The 15596-nt window shown below is 38.1% G+C and overlaps 2 protein-coding genes across 2 annotated transcripts; both read right to left on the bottom strand.

Moving 5' to 3' along the window:
- Positions 1-6386: 6386 nt before the first annotated feature.
- Positions 6387-8772, bottom strand: LOC103341883 (beta-fructofuranosidase, insoluble isoenzyme 1-like). Its single transcript, XM_089043512.1, is given in 7 exon segments — positions 6387-6701; positions 6811-6849; positions 6851-6914; positions 7082-7488; positions 7922-8010; positions 8013-8650; positions 8652-8772. Coding segments are annotated over 7 exon segments (1551 nt in total). The 5' UTR covers positions 8768-8772; the 3' UTR covers positions 6387-6503.
- A 1767-nt stretch (positions 8773-10539) lies between these two features.
- Positions 10540-13202, bottom strand: LOC103341753 (beta-fructofuranosidase, insoluble isoenzyme 1-like). The gene is made up of 5 exons (XM_008245301.3): positions 12802-13202; positions 11858-12711; positions 11253-11662; positions 11050-11152; positions 10540-10935 (listed from the first exon to the last, which is right to left on the bottom strand). The coding sequence occupies exons 2-5, from the start codon at positions 12704-12706 to the stop codon at positions 10738-10740; spliced, it is 1560 nt and encodes a 519-aa protein (XP_008243523.2). The 5' UTR covers positions 12707-12711; positions 12802-13202; the 3' UTR covers positions 10540-10737.
- Between the last annotated feature and the right edge of the window lie 2394 nt (positions 13203-15596).

Genomic DNA, 15596 nt, shown 5'->3' with positions numbered 1-15596 from the left:
ACAGAGTTCCGAACGGATATCGCATATCGCGTATTTTCCGGGTTCGCTACCGTCGGATGGTCCTGAAATTCCTTGGTTCGCTTAAAGGACGTACTCCGGAGAAATAAAGGGTTAGGGTTTTAGTACGTCCGATCGCGATCGTGAGCGATCCGACCGTCCGAGGACCAAACTTGCAGGACGTGTGTCCTAGACCTTGCCTTGTTATCCGTGGGCCCCGCGGGCCTGTTTGAAGTGGGTAGTTTGACCCCGGGTTGACTAGCTATCTTTAGGAGGGTTATAATGACCTTAGTGACAGGTCTTGGGCGTTGTTGATCAAAATATTATCCTGCTTTGCCAGGGTTGAGGCTTGTATAGAAGTAGAATTTATATTTTATATATTAAATTGTGTGGATGGATAAAGGTAAACAAAGCGATTGAAATTTTATCGCACTACCCACGCCACCTGCCCCATCTTGTGATCATGCTTATCCTCGTCACCGCCTTGGAACCGAGCCCAGGTGTGGTCCCTGCACGCGCAGCTTTGGAACAGGCAGCAATTAGCCGCTAATCGTGGCAAGGCCCCGACGATCAGAATGCTTGAGGCCGGTGTGAGACGCGTCTTTGGATTAGAGAATGTGGTTGTGTGGTGCTGGGGAGTTGAGAATGTGTAGCTGACTTTGGATTAGCTGTTGGCGGAGTGCGTCGATAAATAGGGAGCTCTGGATGCGAGCGTGTTGACATGACGAGGCGGTTTTATTTGTGATATTAGGATATTGTGATTGTGTTTGATGGGTTGTGATGGATAAATATTAGAATGTATGTAATTGTGTGGTGGTAATGGTTTATTTGATATTAGGAGTCCAGGATACAAGAGCTACGTGTGGCTTGATCCCTTAGCAGTGGCGTTAGAGCCTGAAGTTACTAGGTTTACTTAGGTGGTCTTACCTAAAACTTGGTTGAATTGAGACTGACCGAAAGTGAGCACGTGGGTGAAGGATTTAGAAGGTTTGATTTAGATTTTGAAGTTGTTATATGCATGTTTGATGCATTAAGTTATTTTAAGAACAGTCTTGCTACATGAGGCCGGAGGCCATAGTTGTTAGATGCCGGTTTGGGTTATAAAATGGCTTTTGGTGGAAATTTTGGGAATGTTCAATAAAGATTCATGCGAATTCATGCAAAGTGCCTCAATCCTCTCGAATAGATAAGCGAGGACGTAGATTTAATGAACCCGGCATTGGTGTGATATTAATCCTCGAAGATAAGAAGACCAGTAGAAGAATAAATATTTTGCTATGTTTAGTTATATTTTTAAATTGATTATATATATAGTTGTTTTACCATTTTAATAATTATATGGGTTGGATCTTCACAATTCCTTGGTTGCTTAAAGGACGTGTAAACACATAAGGTTGTTGCCTTGTTACCCAGGATTTTAACCGCCGAACACATCAACCAAGGATAGAATGGGGACTGGGGAGCTATTTATTTACTACTTATTGATGCAACATGACTAAAGAGAGATGCAAGGAAATTTGAGATTTTAGACGGACCCAGAATTTTAAAATGAGCTATATTGTTACATTGTCCGCTTGGGCCCTCTCTCTACCCTCACGGTCGGAGCTACAAGCAACTTCCCTGGGTCACCCATCTTAGGATTGCTCTAGCCTGCTATACTGCCCAGCTCCCAAAACTCCTGCTAGATGGATATATAAGGCATTTATGTGGGATCTTACAATCAACATCTCATTCGATACCAAATTGTATTTTATTTAGGATTGCTCTAGCCTCGCTCGCAGCTTCCAACTCAGTTCCTCGACTTTAAAGGCCTCGTGCTAGATGGATGCGGGTGTGCACATATAAGGCACATCACCCCATCTCCGTTGGTCGATGTGGGATTACATATATTTACCTTATTGAACTGTTAGATTTTAGGCTTAAAATTGATCAATGTATGTATATATATAAAATTTAACAACATATCATTTTTATTTTATTTGTTTAAAAGACTATTTTACACCAACAATGCCAGTAAAGTCTACCATGATGAATAAAAATGAATTAATAGAAAAGAAAATTCGTAAGAAAATTCAAAAATGAAAATTTATCATCACAAAGATAGAGTTAGATAGACACACGACAACTAGAGGTAACACTACAATTATCCTGACAGGACCAGCCCCGGAATTTCCTCCGAAACCAAGGCGGACATTCCGAAACAATGATACTTACTATTTCTGCTATAAATTTACATCAAAATACATTCCAACTGCCAGGCTTTTATTCCAACACAAAATTAAGTAGTAGCCAACTAAGCTATGCCTCCAAAAACAAGAAAACAGATATGTGAGTAGACAGAAATAAATACTTTAAATCAACATAATAACCCCACCGTGTAAAAATAATGCTCTAGCATGCAGTTTCACAATTCAGAAACCAAAAACTCAAAACACAAAATCCCAAAGGCAACTCTCATCAACCCGTAAATACAAGTCATATAACTAGGACTTTAATATAATATATACTTCTCTCCATACTAGTGACCGGGGAGACAATCCCTTGTTGTTTGGCAACACTAACGGTTGCCAACCGGCGGAACTTGCCAATGTAGCTCACAAATTATTTTAAGGGTACTCAAGCAATATACATACTTTCCCATTGGAAAGTGTCTCACACCGTGATCAAGGTGCGACGTGTGTGGGAAGGTAATAAGGGAATGGTACTTACCATACTCATACATCTCACAACCATCCCTCAATTTCACATCTTTCCACAATCTCACCACAACAACCTCTCATACTCTATACATAGACAATGTAATATGCCAAGATGTATCAGAACATTCAAATCCATCAATCAAATACTTATTAAATCAAAACCACCATTTAAAATATATGCTAAAAGCTCTCCACTCACAAGTATTGCCCGGCCCAGTGCGGTTCATCAGCAGTCCAAGAAACAATGATAAAATATGAAAATCATGACGCCCATTCCAAGGTTATTGTGGATCGTGCACGGTAATCGCGATTCCCCAAACTTTCTCCGGGGCTCTCCAATTCATGATTTACAAGAGTACCTAATATCTCTTTGGAAACTCCAACGGTTAGAACTTATCAAGTCAAGTGAAATCATGTAAACGATATCCAAATTGAGATCCGCGAAATCCTACGCACTCGTGACATCCTAAGGATCTCATCAGGATCGAAAAACAACTTTTTCCACGCCATTAGAGAAGTTTCCCCATATATATATACTACTCGAAGAATATATTGATTTCAAATTGAAAACCGGCCAAAACCTAAGTTTCAATTCATGAATTTAACACTTATCAAAACCTATCCCACCTGTGAAGTACCTCACCTTCCGATCGGAAATGGTGGCGGAGGAGAGAGATCTAAGTTCCAAGCTAATTCCGCACGCCACGCGTTTCCGCGAGCGTTCCGACGGTTATTCATGGAAGGAAGTCATGAGAACTTTAATGTTGAGGTACAAAACCGTTTTGAAATCTGATTCAAGTCCAACAACCACACCACTCGCAACCACACCACTGGTCCCAAAATCTTCCCGGATACGAAAGTGACCAAAATTACCCTTAACCCAAGAATAAATTAATATTTTCCCTTAATTAAATTAAAATAGAAAATAATTGGAGTCGGGGTGTTAGATGTACCACACAGGGATAGCCCAGGTTGTACAAGTCATAGGACCGTCCCTGGTTGTCTTGCGAATTTATTTTAAGGGTTCTTATTATCAAGGTGATATGTAATATGTTCTAAAAGCTCTTATTTTGTGATAAAATATGAAAATCATGAATTATCGTGGATTTTTTCTATTTACAAATATCTCTCTATTTCAAGTCAAGCATGTACATTTGGTGCAATTTTTTACCCCATATATATATTGATTGGAATATTTGTGAAGTACGTATGGAACATGAGAACTTTAATGGTTACATGCTGAGGCCAATAGGGGTCATGTGGTTGGTTACATGCTATGAAGGATAATCGAGATATGATCTGGATTGGTGTATCTTTTGTAGAGTGTGTAAAATGGCATTACTTGACTGTCATATTACATAATATACTCACTGAATGGTGATTGCTCATCTTCACCCTGTTTAACTTTTCAGATGAATTAGTGGGCAAAAACAAGGACTAAACCAGTTGTGGCAAAATTATATGAGAGTGATAGAGCTTTATTTATTCATTGTAAAGTTGTAAGATTTTGGAGCTATTTTTATAAGAGAAGTTTATTTTAAATCATGTTTCGGTTTTTTTTTAATTTCTTTTTTTTTTCTCAAGCACCAGCTGCCGGATTTCCACCAACCCTTGGGTCTGGGGCATGAGAGAGCAAATTCATGCATCAACCTTGAAAACTTCATTAGGATACTACCTTACGAATCCTCAAATATATCAAAGGTACTCCTGGTCAAGGTTTATTATTTCCTGCCTTTAACAATCTTGCCTTGAAATTTTTTTGTGATTCAGATTAGGGAGGTTGACGTGCCACAATAAGGTCGGTTACATGATATTGTGTTTTTTCTTGGACATGCCCTTATCTCATGGAAATCCAAGAAACAAGCTAATGTCTCTATATCATCAACAAACGCTGAATATCGAGCTATGGCTAATAGGGGTGGGCATCAAAACTGGAATACCAAAACCATCCTGAAATCGTGCCAAACCGTGCCAATCTCGTGTCATCCGTTTGGTGTTGACGTGTAAACGGGATGATACTGTGTCACCCGTTACTGTTTGGCACGACGTTGGTTTCACATTTGTGATCCCGGTTGGCATGATACCATATTGAACAATACATTTGTTTTATTAATCCTAATTTAATTTCAGCCTACTCTCCTCCACAGATTTCTTCAACTCCTCTTTCTCTTTGTTTCTTTGCGTCCTTTCCTCTGTCTAATACTAATTCTTCTCTTCTCTTCTCTCCTCCTTTCTCAATCTTTCTTGATAGAAATGAGTTCTTTTTGTTCCCTTTTCCTTTGATCTTTGGAAAGAAAATAAGGTTTGTTCTCTTTTTGTTCTCTTTTCCTTTGATATGTATCCTTCCTGTTACAGTTGGATTTTAGCCCTTTATCCTGGATTACATTGATTGTTTTCATCTCATGATATATTGTAAATATCTGAAGACTTTCTTCTATGAAATTTAGGTAGGTATTGGAGGTTTCCTGTGCAGCTGCCAAATTTCACTTATTTGGTTTATGGATTTGGACTTTACGTTTTCAATGACATTTTACAGGCATTAGCATTTTGGGGCTATCTAGAAGTCAAGTTTTCTGGATCTAAGAAGTAATGGTAGTTGGGTTTTCTCTTTTAATTGAAAAGAACACTACTTTATTACAGGTTTAGGTGTTTGGTTAAGTTTAGATCTTTAACAATATCAGTGGGACTCTTGCTCCTTTTAATCCATCACTGCCAGTGTTTGGTTATGAAATTTTGCATATTTTTTACGGTATCAACGCATTGATACCGAATCATACCAATTCCGTTTGGGTTCAATATGTTTTGAACTTCTTTTCAAAAACTCACATCTCGTGTCATCCCATCCCGATTCCCCTATTCAGGATTGACATTGGGATGACCTCCATCCCGTGTCATCTCGTACCGTGCCCAGCCCTAATGGCTAATGCTTGTTTAGAGCTGACTTGGTTGCACTACATATTACAGGATTTAAAGGTCCCACAAACAGCTCATTTGCCATTATTTTTGATAATCAGGCAGCTTGGTATATTGTAGCAAATCTTTTTTTCATGAACTTACAAAGCACATTGAAATAGATTGTCACATAGTTCGAGAAAAAGTGCAAGCAGTAATGATTAGTCCTTCATATGTACCTACATGCTTCCAGTTGTCAGATTTGTTTACGAAGCCTTGGGAAAGGGATCAATTTTGTGATACTACAGACAAATTGGGTTTTCATGATATTCACTCTCCAATTTGAGGGGGAGTATTACAAAATATTACTGCAATATATTTACTTTCCTGTATTATTCTAGATCAAATCCCACCTAAAGTGGATCACAGCTTCTAAGCCTAGGAAATAGGAATTGTACATGTATATATATCTTGGTCTGTAGACCTTTGTCAATACAACGAGAATATTCAAACAAATCTCTTATTTCTTGAGAGATAACACAGAAAAAAAATACACAGTAGCTGCAATGCCAAATATAAGTACAACATCTCTAATGACCAAACACAAAAATAAATCAGTTTGATTCAAAGAGAACTGCGCATGCCAGAAAAACCTAAAACCTCCAATTTGGCAAACAAAAGCACATGTGCTTAGACCTATAATACAAATCCACCGGGCAATGGCGGTAAACAGCAAATCCGAGGTTTAAAGACATATATTTTGTGCCTTAATATTCATTAATTCTTTCTCCTTTTTCTTTCTTTGATTTGAAAATCAACTTCATTAATGAATAAATGTTTACAATAAGTACATGATTAATTTAACCAAGCATGAATTTTCGTGTGATTAAATCCTAAACATTCTATTATATATGCTCAGAATTCTAAGCTTTGGTTCATCTGTTGAGGAGCATTCATACTCCATGCGGTGAGGGTCTGGACTGTAACAGGCTCAGTTCCATTGTTGAAGACGAACAAGTGAGCAGCATCGTTAACGGCTAGTGTGGGATAAACCCTTGAGGTGATGCATGTTTTTCCTCCAGCTCCGAAACTTTCAACAACCGAATGATCAATCTGCAGTTAAAAAAAAGATCGAAAATAGTTAGTAGTTATTAATTAAGGAATTAATAATATAAATGAGTTACCAATTGAGAAAGCAAGTGAAGGGATTAAGTTTTCGTACCAAACTCCTCAATGAAATCTTCTTGTCAGCAGATAAATCTTACATCTACAAAGCCAGCAAATGATGGTCTATACAACTTTTCATTAAACGGCCTCAATGAAGAACTGACATCCAAAAAAATTAAGGGTTAACGAATGTGAAGGAATAGGTCCACGGTGAGTACAGAAAAATGGAAGTAGGTCGATGTTATCAAATATCAACAATGTATCAGATACTGTAAACTACAATCATTTTTCAGTAATAAATTAAGAAGAATAGGACAAAGACAAACCTTTTTGCGTCAGAGCACATGAGAACCTTATGCTTATTCTCTTTTGTTTTAAAAACTCTAAAGAAGACAGGAGTAAACTCCTCCAGGTTTTGAGAAGCCAATGTCAAGAGCCCGAATGGACCGACGCCACCAGGAACATCCGAACGCCTTAGGCTGCAGACGGTTTGGGCATCGAGGTTGGCCCAGTTAGGATCAAACTCCTCGGCTTTGTCCAAACTCCCCAAGGAGAATGTAACTTCAACGTCGGCCTGAGCAGCAGTTATTCCTTTTACTTCAACATGCTGTCCCTGTTCCACATTTTGATTGCTCATGTCCACCTTTTGCCCCCTCAAAGTTTCTAATTCTTTGATAGGCCATTGCACCACTTGTTTAGCGTCGGGGCTTAGCCACACCACCCTTGGAATTGTCTACAAAATTATAACAATCCAAAAAATGAAGCCATCTTAGTATATATGGTAGTGCACATATATAATTGCTATACAAAGTAAGGAGAAATAAAACTATAGGATCAGTTGGTGAGTTGGATTATATGATTGGAAGCAATTCACAATCCTAGTAAGATGTTTGGTGGTCTTAAAACAACATGGATTTGATTATGTCTAATACTACTAGGCCCAAATCTAATTGGATTATGAATCCCACCAAAGAGTTTGTTTTACTTGGATGAGATTATGTCAAATCATGTTAGGCCATGTAAATAACACACTTCAATCCAACATATCATTGGATTAGTGTTATGCTCTCCAATCCAATTTTACCTCATAATCCAACCCAATCTCAATCCCGGAACATGTCCTTAATCGAATGAAAAAAAATACAAAATAAAAAGTTAGCAATCACCTGAACTCCAGCCCATCCCTTAGCTTTATCATCGTCAGCAGCATCTGACTCGTTAGCCCAACCCCACAAAATCCTCCTATTCTTTGAAGATCAAAGAAAGTCTTGGAAGCATAAAAGTTTCCATAATCCAATCGCAACCCAGCTCGACCATCCACCGAAGTATTATCAGGCACATACCTATCTTTCTCAGGAAAATATTTCCCAAGTGTATAGTACTCATACCTAGTCTCATCGAGGCTCACTTTCAAAATATGTTTCACATCCTCACCAACTTTTGATGTGTCCACTCCACTCCTCCCATTCAATGCCAAAGGAAAAAAGTCGGGGCACTCCCACATGCCAGTTTCGGGAGCAGAGTGAAGAGGGTGTTTGGCCTTCACCCAGTACTTGAAATCAATACTTCTATACAACCAAGCCATCCCTCTATGCTTTCTCTTGCCACCCACCAAAATCCTCCAATGACCATTATGCCACCATGCAGTTGTTGGGTCACGAAATTGGCTCGAGTTCATCTCCTGGCTAGGGACTACTAGGGGGTTGTCATCGGGTTTGATCCATTCGCGAAGGAATGGGTCGGAGTAATTGGCAGGAACGGCATAGTTTTGGATCTGACGCTTGTCCGCATCGAGTCCTGTGTAGAGGATGATGGGCTTGTTGCCTGGGAGAATTGTGGCGGAGCCGGACCAAGTGCCGTTTATGTCAAAGGGTTTGGAAGGGTATATGGCTGGGGAGGGCTTCCCAGTTGATGAGATCTTTAGATACCGAGTGAGCCCACACAATGTTGCCCCACACTGCACCTTTGGGGTTGTACTGGTAGAACAAGTGGTAGATACCATTGAAGTACATAGGTGCTGTAAATTTGCAAAAGAGAATTAATTTGAGTGTTATCTTTCTAGATTTTGGAAAAAAAAAAAAAAAAAGAGGCAAAAAGTCTTTCATGTTGGGAAAGAGTACTTACCATTTGGGTCTGTTGATAGTTATCAGAATATTGGCCGCCATGGAAAGGAACACAAGATAAAAGTCAGTGAGTGTAACATTAATAATCAATGGTTAAAGGAATGATAGAATTTATGTAAAACACAGTTCGTGTTAGTATCGTACTTACCGTTAATCCAGTGCTTTGGAGGCTGAAAGTGATACCCAGTTCTATGGAGTTGGTTCACCTCAACGGCAGCAGCATTCTGAAGCCTGGAGTATATGTTGTGTGAGGCCTTAACGCCATTGTTGTTTATGACCAGAAAAACAGAAGCAGCAAAGACGAAAACCAGACCCAACTTTTTATTCAACGTAGTATCCATTAGATCCATAGAAACTGCAGAGAATATATCAAGGGAAGGAACTAGATTGAAAAAAGATCGGGAAATGCTTTGGGATAAATAGGGCTTGGGTTATCTATATATAGCACTAGACTTTGAGAGAAAAAGAGTTTGAAATTCTTGACGCCATGCATACCCTACATTACAAAACAAGAAAAACCAATCAGGACGGTTGCATTAGAGTTGTTTTCCTTACTGGATTAGAGTTGGATGTTTTTTTGGGGTTAAGGACAGGTATGTTTGAAACACAAACAACCTTATTATCTATAGAAAGCTTGTGCAGGTTTTTTGGACATTTGATTTCTGTTTCAGTTCTTATCTATAAGCTTAATTAACAGTACTTCAGATAAACTTCGGTTTTATCGGTGGATTGAGTTCTTATCTCATTTTTTGGATATCCATATACCTATTGTAGCGGATTATTTTAGGGTATAGAATCATCTTTTCTAGGGCTTCAAGTTAGGATTTTGACCCTTGGACATGGGATTTAGGATAAGTGTTATCAGGCACACTATTGATGTTGGCAATCCAAGTATTTTAGCTTTAATGTTTATTTTATGTGAAAATTATTTATGCACTTACAAGAGAATTGATATATGCTTGGAAGAAATATTTATAATGAGCCGATTTGACTTAAGACCGAATATATTTATTCCAATCGTGAGGTAACAGGATTGTTTTGTGCCTTAATGTTTCCCGTTGCCTTTTATCTATTTGATACAAAAGAAAAAGTAAGGGACTTTGCCATATAAGGGCAAATAGGAGGGCGCAAAGTTAAAATGGTCCAACATCTCCAAAATTAAACAAATCGGTCTAGTTACTTTCTGACAATGATATTGAACAACTCTCATGTCACTCACTGAGAGTGACATTGAACAAGCCGGTCCTATTTTGCATATAATTTTTTTCACTGGACCAGAAACATGGCCAAAGGGTGCCACATTGTGCCTCTATAATCAATCGGCATGCTAGGTTCAACTACTTGAAGCTATTACGACGCTTCAATGGACAACTATTTTTATCCATTTTCGGTTTTTTTAAAATATCTCATTTACAACGTGACCATTGCTTAGAGTTTAGAATTGTACATTTAAGAGCTCAAATCTTGGTTTCTAAGCCGGCTTTGGGTTTTGGACTGTACAAATTTCGTAAAAACCTAGCATTCAAGCGATATGAGTCGATCAATCGGTAAGAGGAAAAAAAAACGACATGGGTGGATTGACCACCGATGGATCAGAAGTTGCATCCCCAAAAGAAAAAAAAAACAGTATATGATCTTTAAGATAAGAGAAGAAATGTATATAGTCAATCAAAATGGGATTCAAACATCGCATCCTATATATATTATATATGGTGAGGAAAGCCAAGGACGACCTTCCAAGTACAATCCAAAAAACACCCATAAGACTAAGCCCGTGTTTGGCCAGTGAGTGGAAATAGCCCTCGTTTGTATCCCTAGATTATTATAAGATGCCTGATTGCATCATATCTATTCTCTGCTCAGAAGTTTAAATTTTGGTTCATTAGCTTAGGAGGACTCATGCTCCATGCGCTGAGGGTCTGTACAGAAACAGGCTCTGTCCCATTGTTGAACACAAACAAGTGAGCAGCATCGTTGACAGCTAATGTGGGATAAACCCTGGACAAGATGCATGTTTTTCCTCCAGCTGCGAAACTTTCGACAACGGAATGATCAATCTGCAATTGGAAAAAAAAAAAGGACATTAGTTATGAGTTCTTGAAAACTTTTTTACTTATAAAAATGTGTTACAATTAAACTGAGAAAAAGAAAGGGTTAAAGGTAATTCGTACCAAACTCCTTAGAGAAATCTTCTTCTCAGCAGCTAAATCTACATCTACATAGCCAGCAAATGATGGTCTATACTGTTTGATGTCAAACGGCCTCAAAGTTGAACTGCTCCATCCAATTAAATTCAGTGTTAATTTTTTTTTTTTAAAAATAACAATAAAGAAAAGTTGAGCTAATAGTTGGAGGTAGGAGGACAGAGACAAACCCTTTTGCATCAGAGCACATGAGAACCTTATGCTTATTGTCTTTAGTTTTAAAAACCCTAAAGAAGACAGGAGTGAACTCCTCTAGGTTTTGTGAAGCCAACGTCGCGAGCCCAAATGGACCGACGCCCCCTTGAACATGCGAACGCTTTAGGGCACAAACTGATTCGGCGTCAAGCTTTTCCCAGTTAGGGTCAAACTCCTCAGCTTTGTCCAAGCTCGCCAGCGAGAATGTAACATCAACGTCAGCCTGAGCAGCGGTTATTCCTTTAACTTCAACAAGTTTTCCCGGTATCATATTTTGAATACTTTTCAAGTCGACCTTTTGTCCCCTCAAAGTTTCTAATTCTGCAACAGGCCATTGGAGCACTTGTTTCCCATCAGGGCTCAGCCACACCTCCCTTGGAATTGCCTGCAAAATTATAACATCCATAAAAAATTAAGAAATGCCAAGATATAGTAATGTTGTCTACAATGGTTCATAAATATAGTATTTCTTCCAAAAAAACAAAAACAACAACAATTCTAAAAGCAATCACATTTTTAATACGACAATAATGAATCACCGTCAGCTGAAAGGAAAAATATATAGGCCCAGAAACCATACCTGAATTCCAGCCCATCCCTTAGCTGTATCATCGTCAGCTGTATCAGACTCATTAGCCCAACCCCACAGGATCCTCCTATTCTTTGAAGGATCGAAGAAAGTCTTGGAAGCATAAAAATTCCCATAATCCAATCTCAACCCATCCCTACCATCAACCGAAGTGTTATCTGGCAAATAGATATCACCCTCAGGATCATATTTCCCGACTGTGTAATATTCATAGCGAGTCTCATCAAGGCTCACTTTGAACACATGCTTCACGTCCTCACCAACTTTTGATGTGTCCAGTCCATTCTTCCCATGCAACGAAACCGGGAAAAAATCGGGGCACTCCCACATGCCAGTTTTGGAGGCAGAGTGGAGAGCATGCTTGGCCTTGACCCAGTGCTTGAAGTCATTGCTCCGATAAAGCCACGCCATCCCTCTGTGCTTTCTCTTGCCACCCACCAGCATTCTCCAATGGCCGCCGTGCCACCATGCAGTCGTGGGGTCACGAAATTGGCTGGCGTTCATGTCTGAGCCGGGGAGGACGAGGGGATTGTCGTCCGGCTTGAGCCATTCCCGGAGGTAGGGGTCGGATACGTTGGCCGGAACGGCGTAGTTTTGGATCTGTCGCTTGTCGTTGTCGAGGCCAGTGTAGAGGATGACGGGGCGGTTGCCAGGGAGGATGGTGACGGAGCCGGACCAAGTACCGTTTACGTCGAAGGGCTTGGAGGGGAAGATGGCGTGGGGTAGGGCTTCCCAGTTGATGAGGTCTTTGGAGATTGAGTGGGCCCACACAATGTTTCCCCACACAGAACCTTTGGGATTGTATTGGTAGAAAAGGTGATAGAGACCATTGAAGTACATGGGTCCTGTGCAATTTGCAGTCAAAAGTTAATTAAGGAGATCCAATTAACTGCTGTTGAGAAGTTTTAATATTGTTAATGCCAAAGATTACTCACCATTTGGGTCTGTGGATGGTTGGTTTATCAGCCGCGCGCCATGGAAATATCCGAAAGCAAAACAAGAGTCAGCGAGTGAAGTAATTTATGAACGAACAACTTTAAAATACCAATTGCTTGAATTAATATTGTTCGTGATCACAGTAAAGATGTTAGGGACGAAACAAGCAAATTAACGAATCTCACATGCATTAATTACTCATAAATGCATCTCAACCCAGAGAAAAAGAGAAATTTGTGTATGTTCATAGGACATTTGGAAATACAATTAATTTTAGAGAATATTTACACACTATTCCATGTGTATTGGATGATACACCAACCGTAACATACAAAAATTACTCAAAAAAGGCAACCTATGGACATCAATTTTCTTTCCAAATATATTTTAATTTCCCTTATTGAAAGTGAAATATACCAAACTCTTAATTCTTTTTTTACAATTTATGTACCCTTATATCAGAAAAACTTAATGATTTATTTGAAAAAACGATAACACTAATCAGAATGTTTTATAAGACAATACCGTTAATCCAGTGCTGTGGAGGTTGAAAATGGTAGGCAGTTCTGTGGAGTTGCTTCACCTCACCGGCAGGAACGCTTTGAAGCCTAGAGTATATCCTATGGGACGCTTCAACTCTATTATCGTTAATTGTGACCAACAAAACACACGAAGCAAATAAAAAAACCGGAACTAGCTTTCTTACGAAATCCATATTTACAACATGCAGTGAAGAAAGAAGAGGAAAAATTCTGGGATAAATAGGGGTTGAGATATCTATAAATAGCGCTGGAGACTCAGCGACAGACAAGGTGGTACTGGCAGTGGCGATCTATAAGGGTAAAGCGAGAGGTCCAAATTAAATTAAGAAGGATGTTTTAAAATTTACATCAAAAAACATTAATGGTATTGCTTGTTAATGTGGAGAATAATAAGGATTAGGTTTGGATTAAGTCTCCTATTACATATTAAAGGAAATTCAACAACCTGACTTATGACTCGGCTTTGACGCCTGACCACCAAGCCATCTACATATCTCCTTCAAGTTCCTTTCAAGAAGAAGGGAAATTTGGATTATTAATTGGGTTATTTTTTTGTTAGGAATATTTGGACATTTTGGTAGTCTCTTTTTATTTTTCTAATGATGATTGGACAACCTATTAAAATGATTTATTAACGGTGCTTTACTATATAAAGACAAATAGAAGGGCACCAAGATAAAATAGTCCAACCTCTCAAAAATTGAACAAATCAGTCCAGTCATTATCCGACATTGATATGAGATAACTCTTATGTCACTCATTGAGAGTGACATTGATCAACAACACTCGGGTCACTATCCGACAATGACGCGATAAGAGTTATTTAATGCCATCATTGTCGGACAGTGACTGATTGATTTGTCCAATTTTGGAGGGACTGTACCATTTTAACATTTTGTCTTGTGTGAATGACTTTTTTTTATTTTCATTTTCTGTTTATTAATTGAATGGCTAGAACATCCGCTACGTACCGTGCTTATCTTTTTTCTTTTGGTACAATTTTTGGTGCCATTTGGATTGCCTTTTCTAATGCACTAGTATTATGAATAATTTGGATGTTTTTGTTTATAATTGAGTGGCTTCTCTTACTTTCTTTACAATTTTTAGATGTATATACGTATTGAATAATACTAGTCTTGGCTCTTGAAAAAAGAAGAGGAATTCCGTCTGAAATCAATACGTGACCAATTGAAAATGGACAGTTGTCCAACCAATGAAAAATAATATAAACAATAAATAATTCAGTATAAGTCCAATTCTATATGATATAATTTGGGTGCAATCCACACACGTGTTTGTTATATTTTTCTAGAATTACATTCCACATAGGATTACAATGCCACATTTGAGTTCAATGCCACATAGGATTACATTCATTTTCTAATTTTATGATGTAATCATATATATTTTTTCTTTTTAAATTTATTTTCATGTTCCAATTATGCCCTTATGATTTAAATCGGTAAAGACTGATTTATATCATAATAATTAGCTAATTAATACAACTATTGATTCTTATTGCAATTCATAAACGGATAAGAAATTAATTTAAGGCCAATAATTACTATATTTGACCTTTTAGTTAATTATGATTTGAATTTATAAAATATTTTCTTGTCTATCCATTTTAATTTAGAAAATCCCATAAACATGCGCTAATACAAAAAAAAAATTTAAATAAATAAATTCCTATAATCTTTCTTCTTCATCTTGTTCATCTTCTTTCTTCTTCCTTCTTTTTTTCTTCTTACAATCCTATGGAGGAGGTTTAATTATCTATGGACTAGGAATATACATGAATGTTAATCGGGTATGGATAGGTAAATTACCTATGGAGGAGGTATACATATGAATGCTATTTATCTATGGATATGAATGTTATTTACCTATGGAGGAGATATATGGAAATTAGGTAAATCAAACCTCCCAAAGACATATATACCTCACCATAAGGTATTCACTAGTTGAAAGCGTTTCATATTGAGATTAATTGTAGAAATGTGATATTAATTTATTGATTGCAGTAATTAATAAAATTTAGAGGACTGACTGTACAATGGCAACATGTGTAAATATTTTTAAAACAGTGGCCAAGGTTTTGCGTACTTGGCTGGCATGTTGAGTTGCTGGACCCAATTCTACATCAAAAGAGAGTGGATTGCATTCATAGTGCTCAAAATTGAACCTATATCGAAAGACCCCTATAAACAAAAACTTAAAAAGTAGCACCAAGAAGCAAGAGTCCTACTTGA

This window comes from Prunus mume, linkage group LG8, assembly GCF_029339155.1.
Source record: "Prunus mume cultivar Tortuosa linkage group LG8, ASM2933915v1, whole genome shotgun sequence".
NCBI classification, from domain to species: Eukaryota; Viridiplantae; Streptophyta; class Magnoliopsida; order Rosales; family Rosaceae; genus Prunus; species Prunus mume.
The sequence above is the reverse complement of the archived record's forward strand: the minus strand, read 5'-3'. Positions and strand labels throughout refer to the sequence as shown.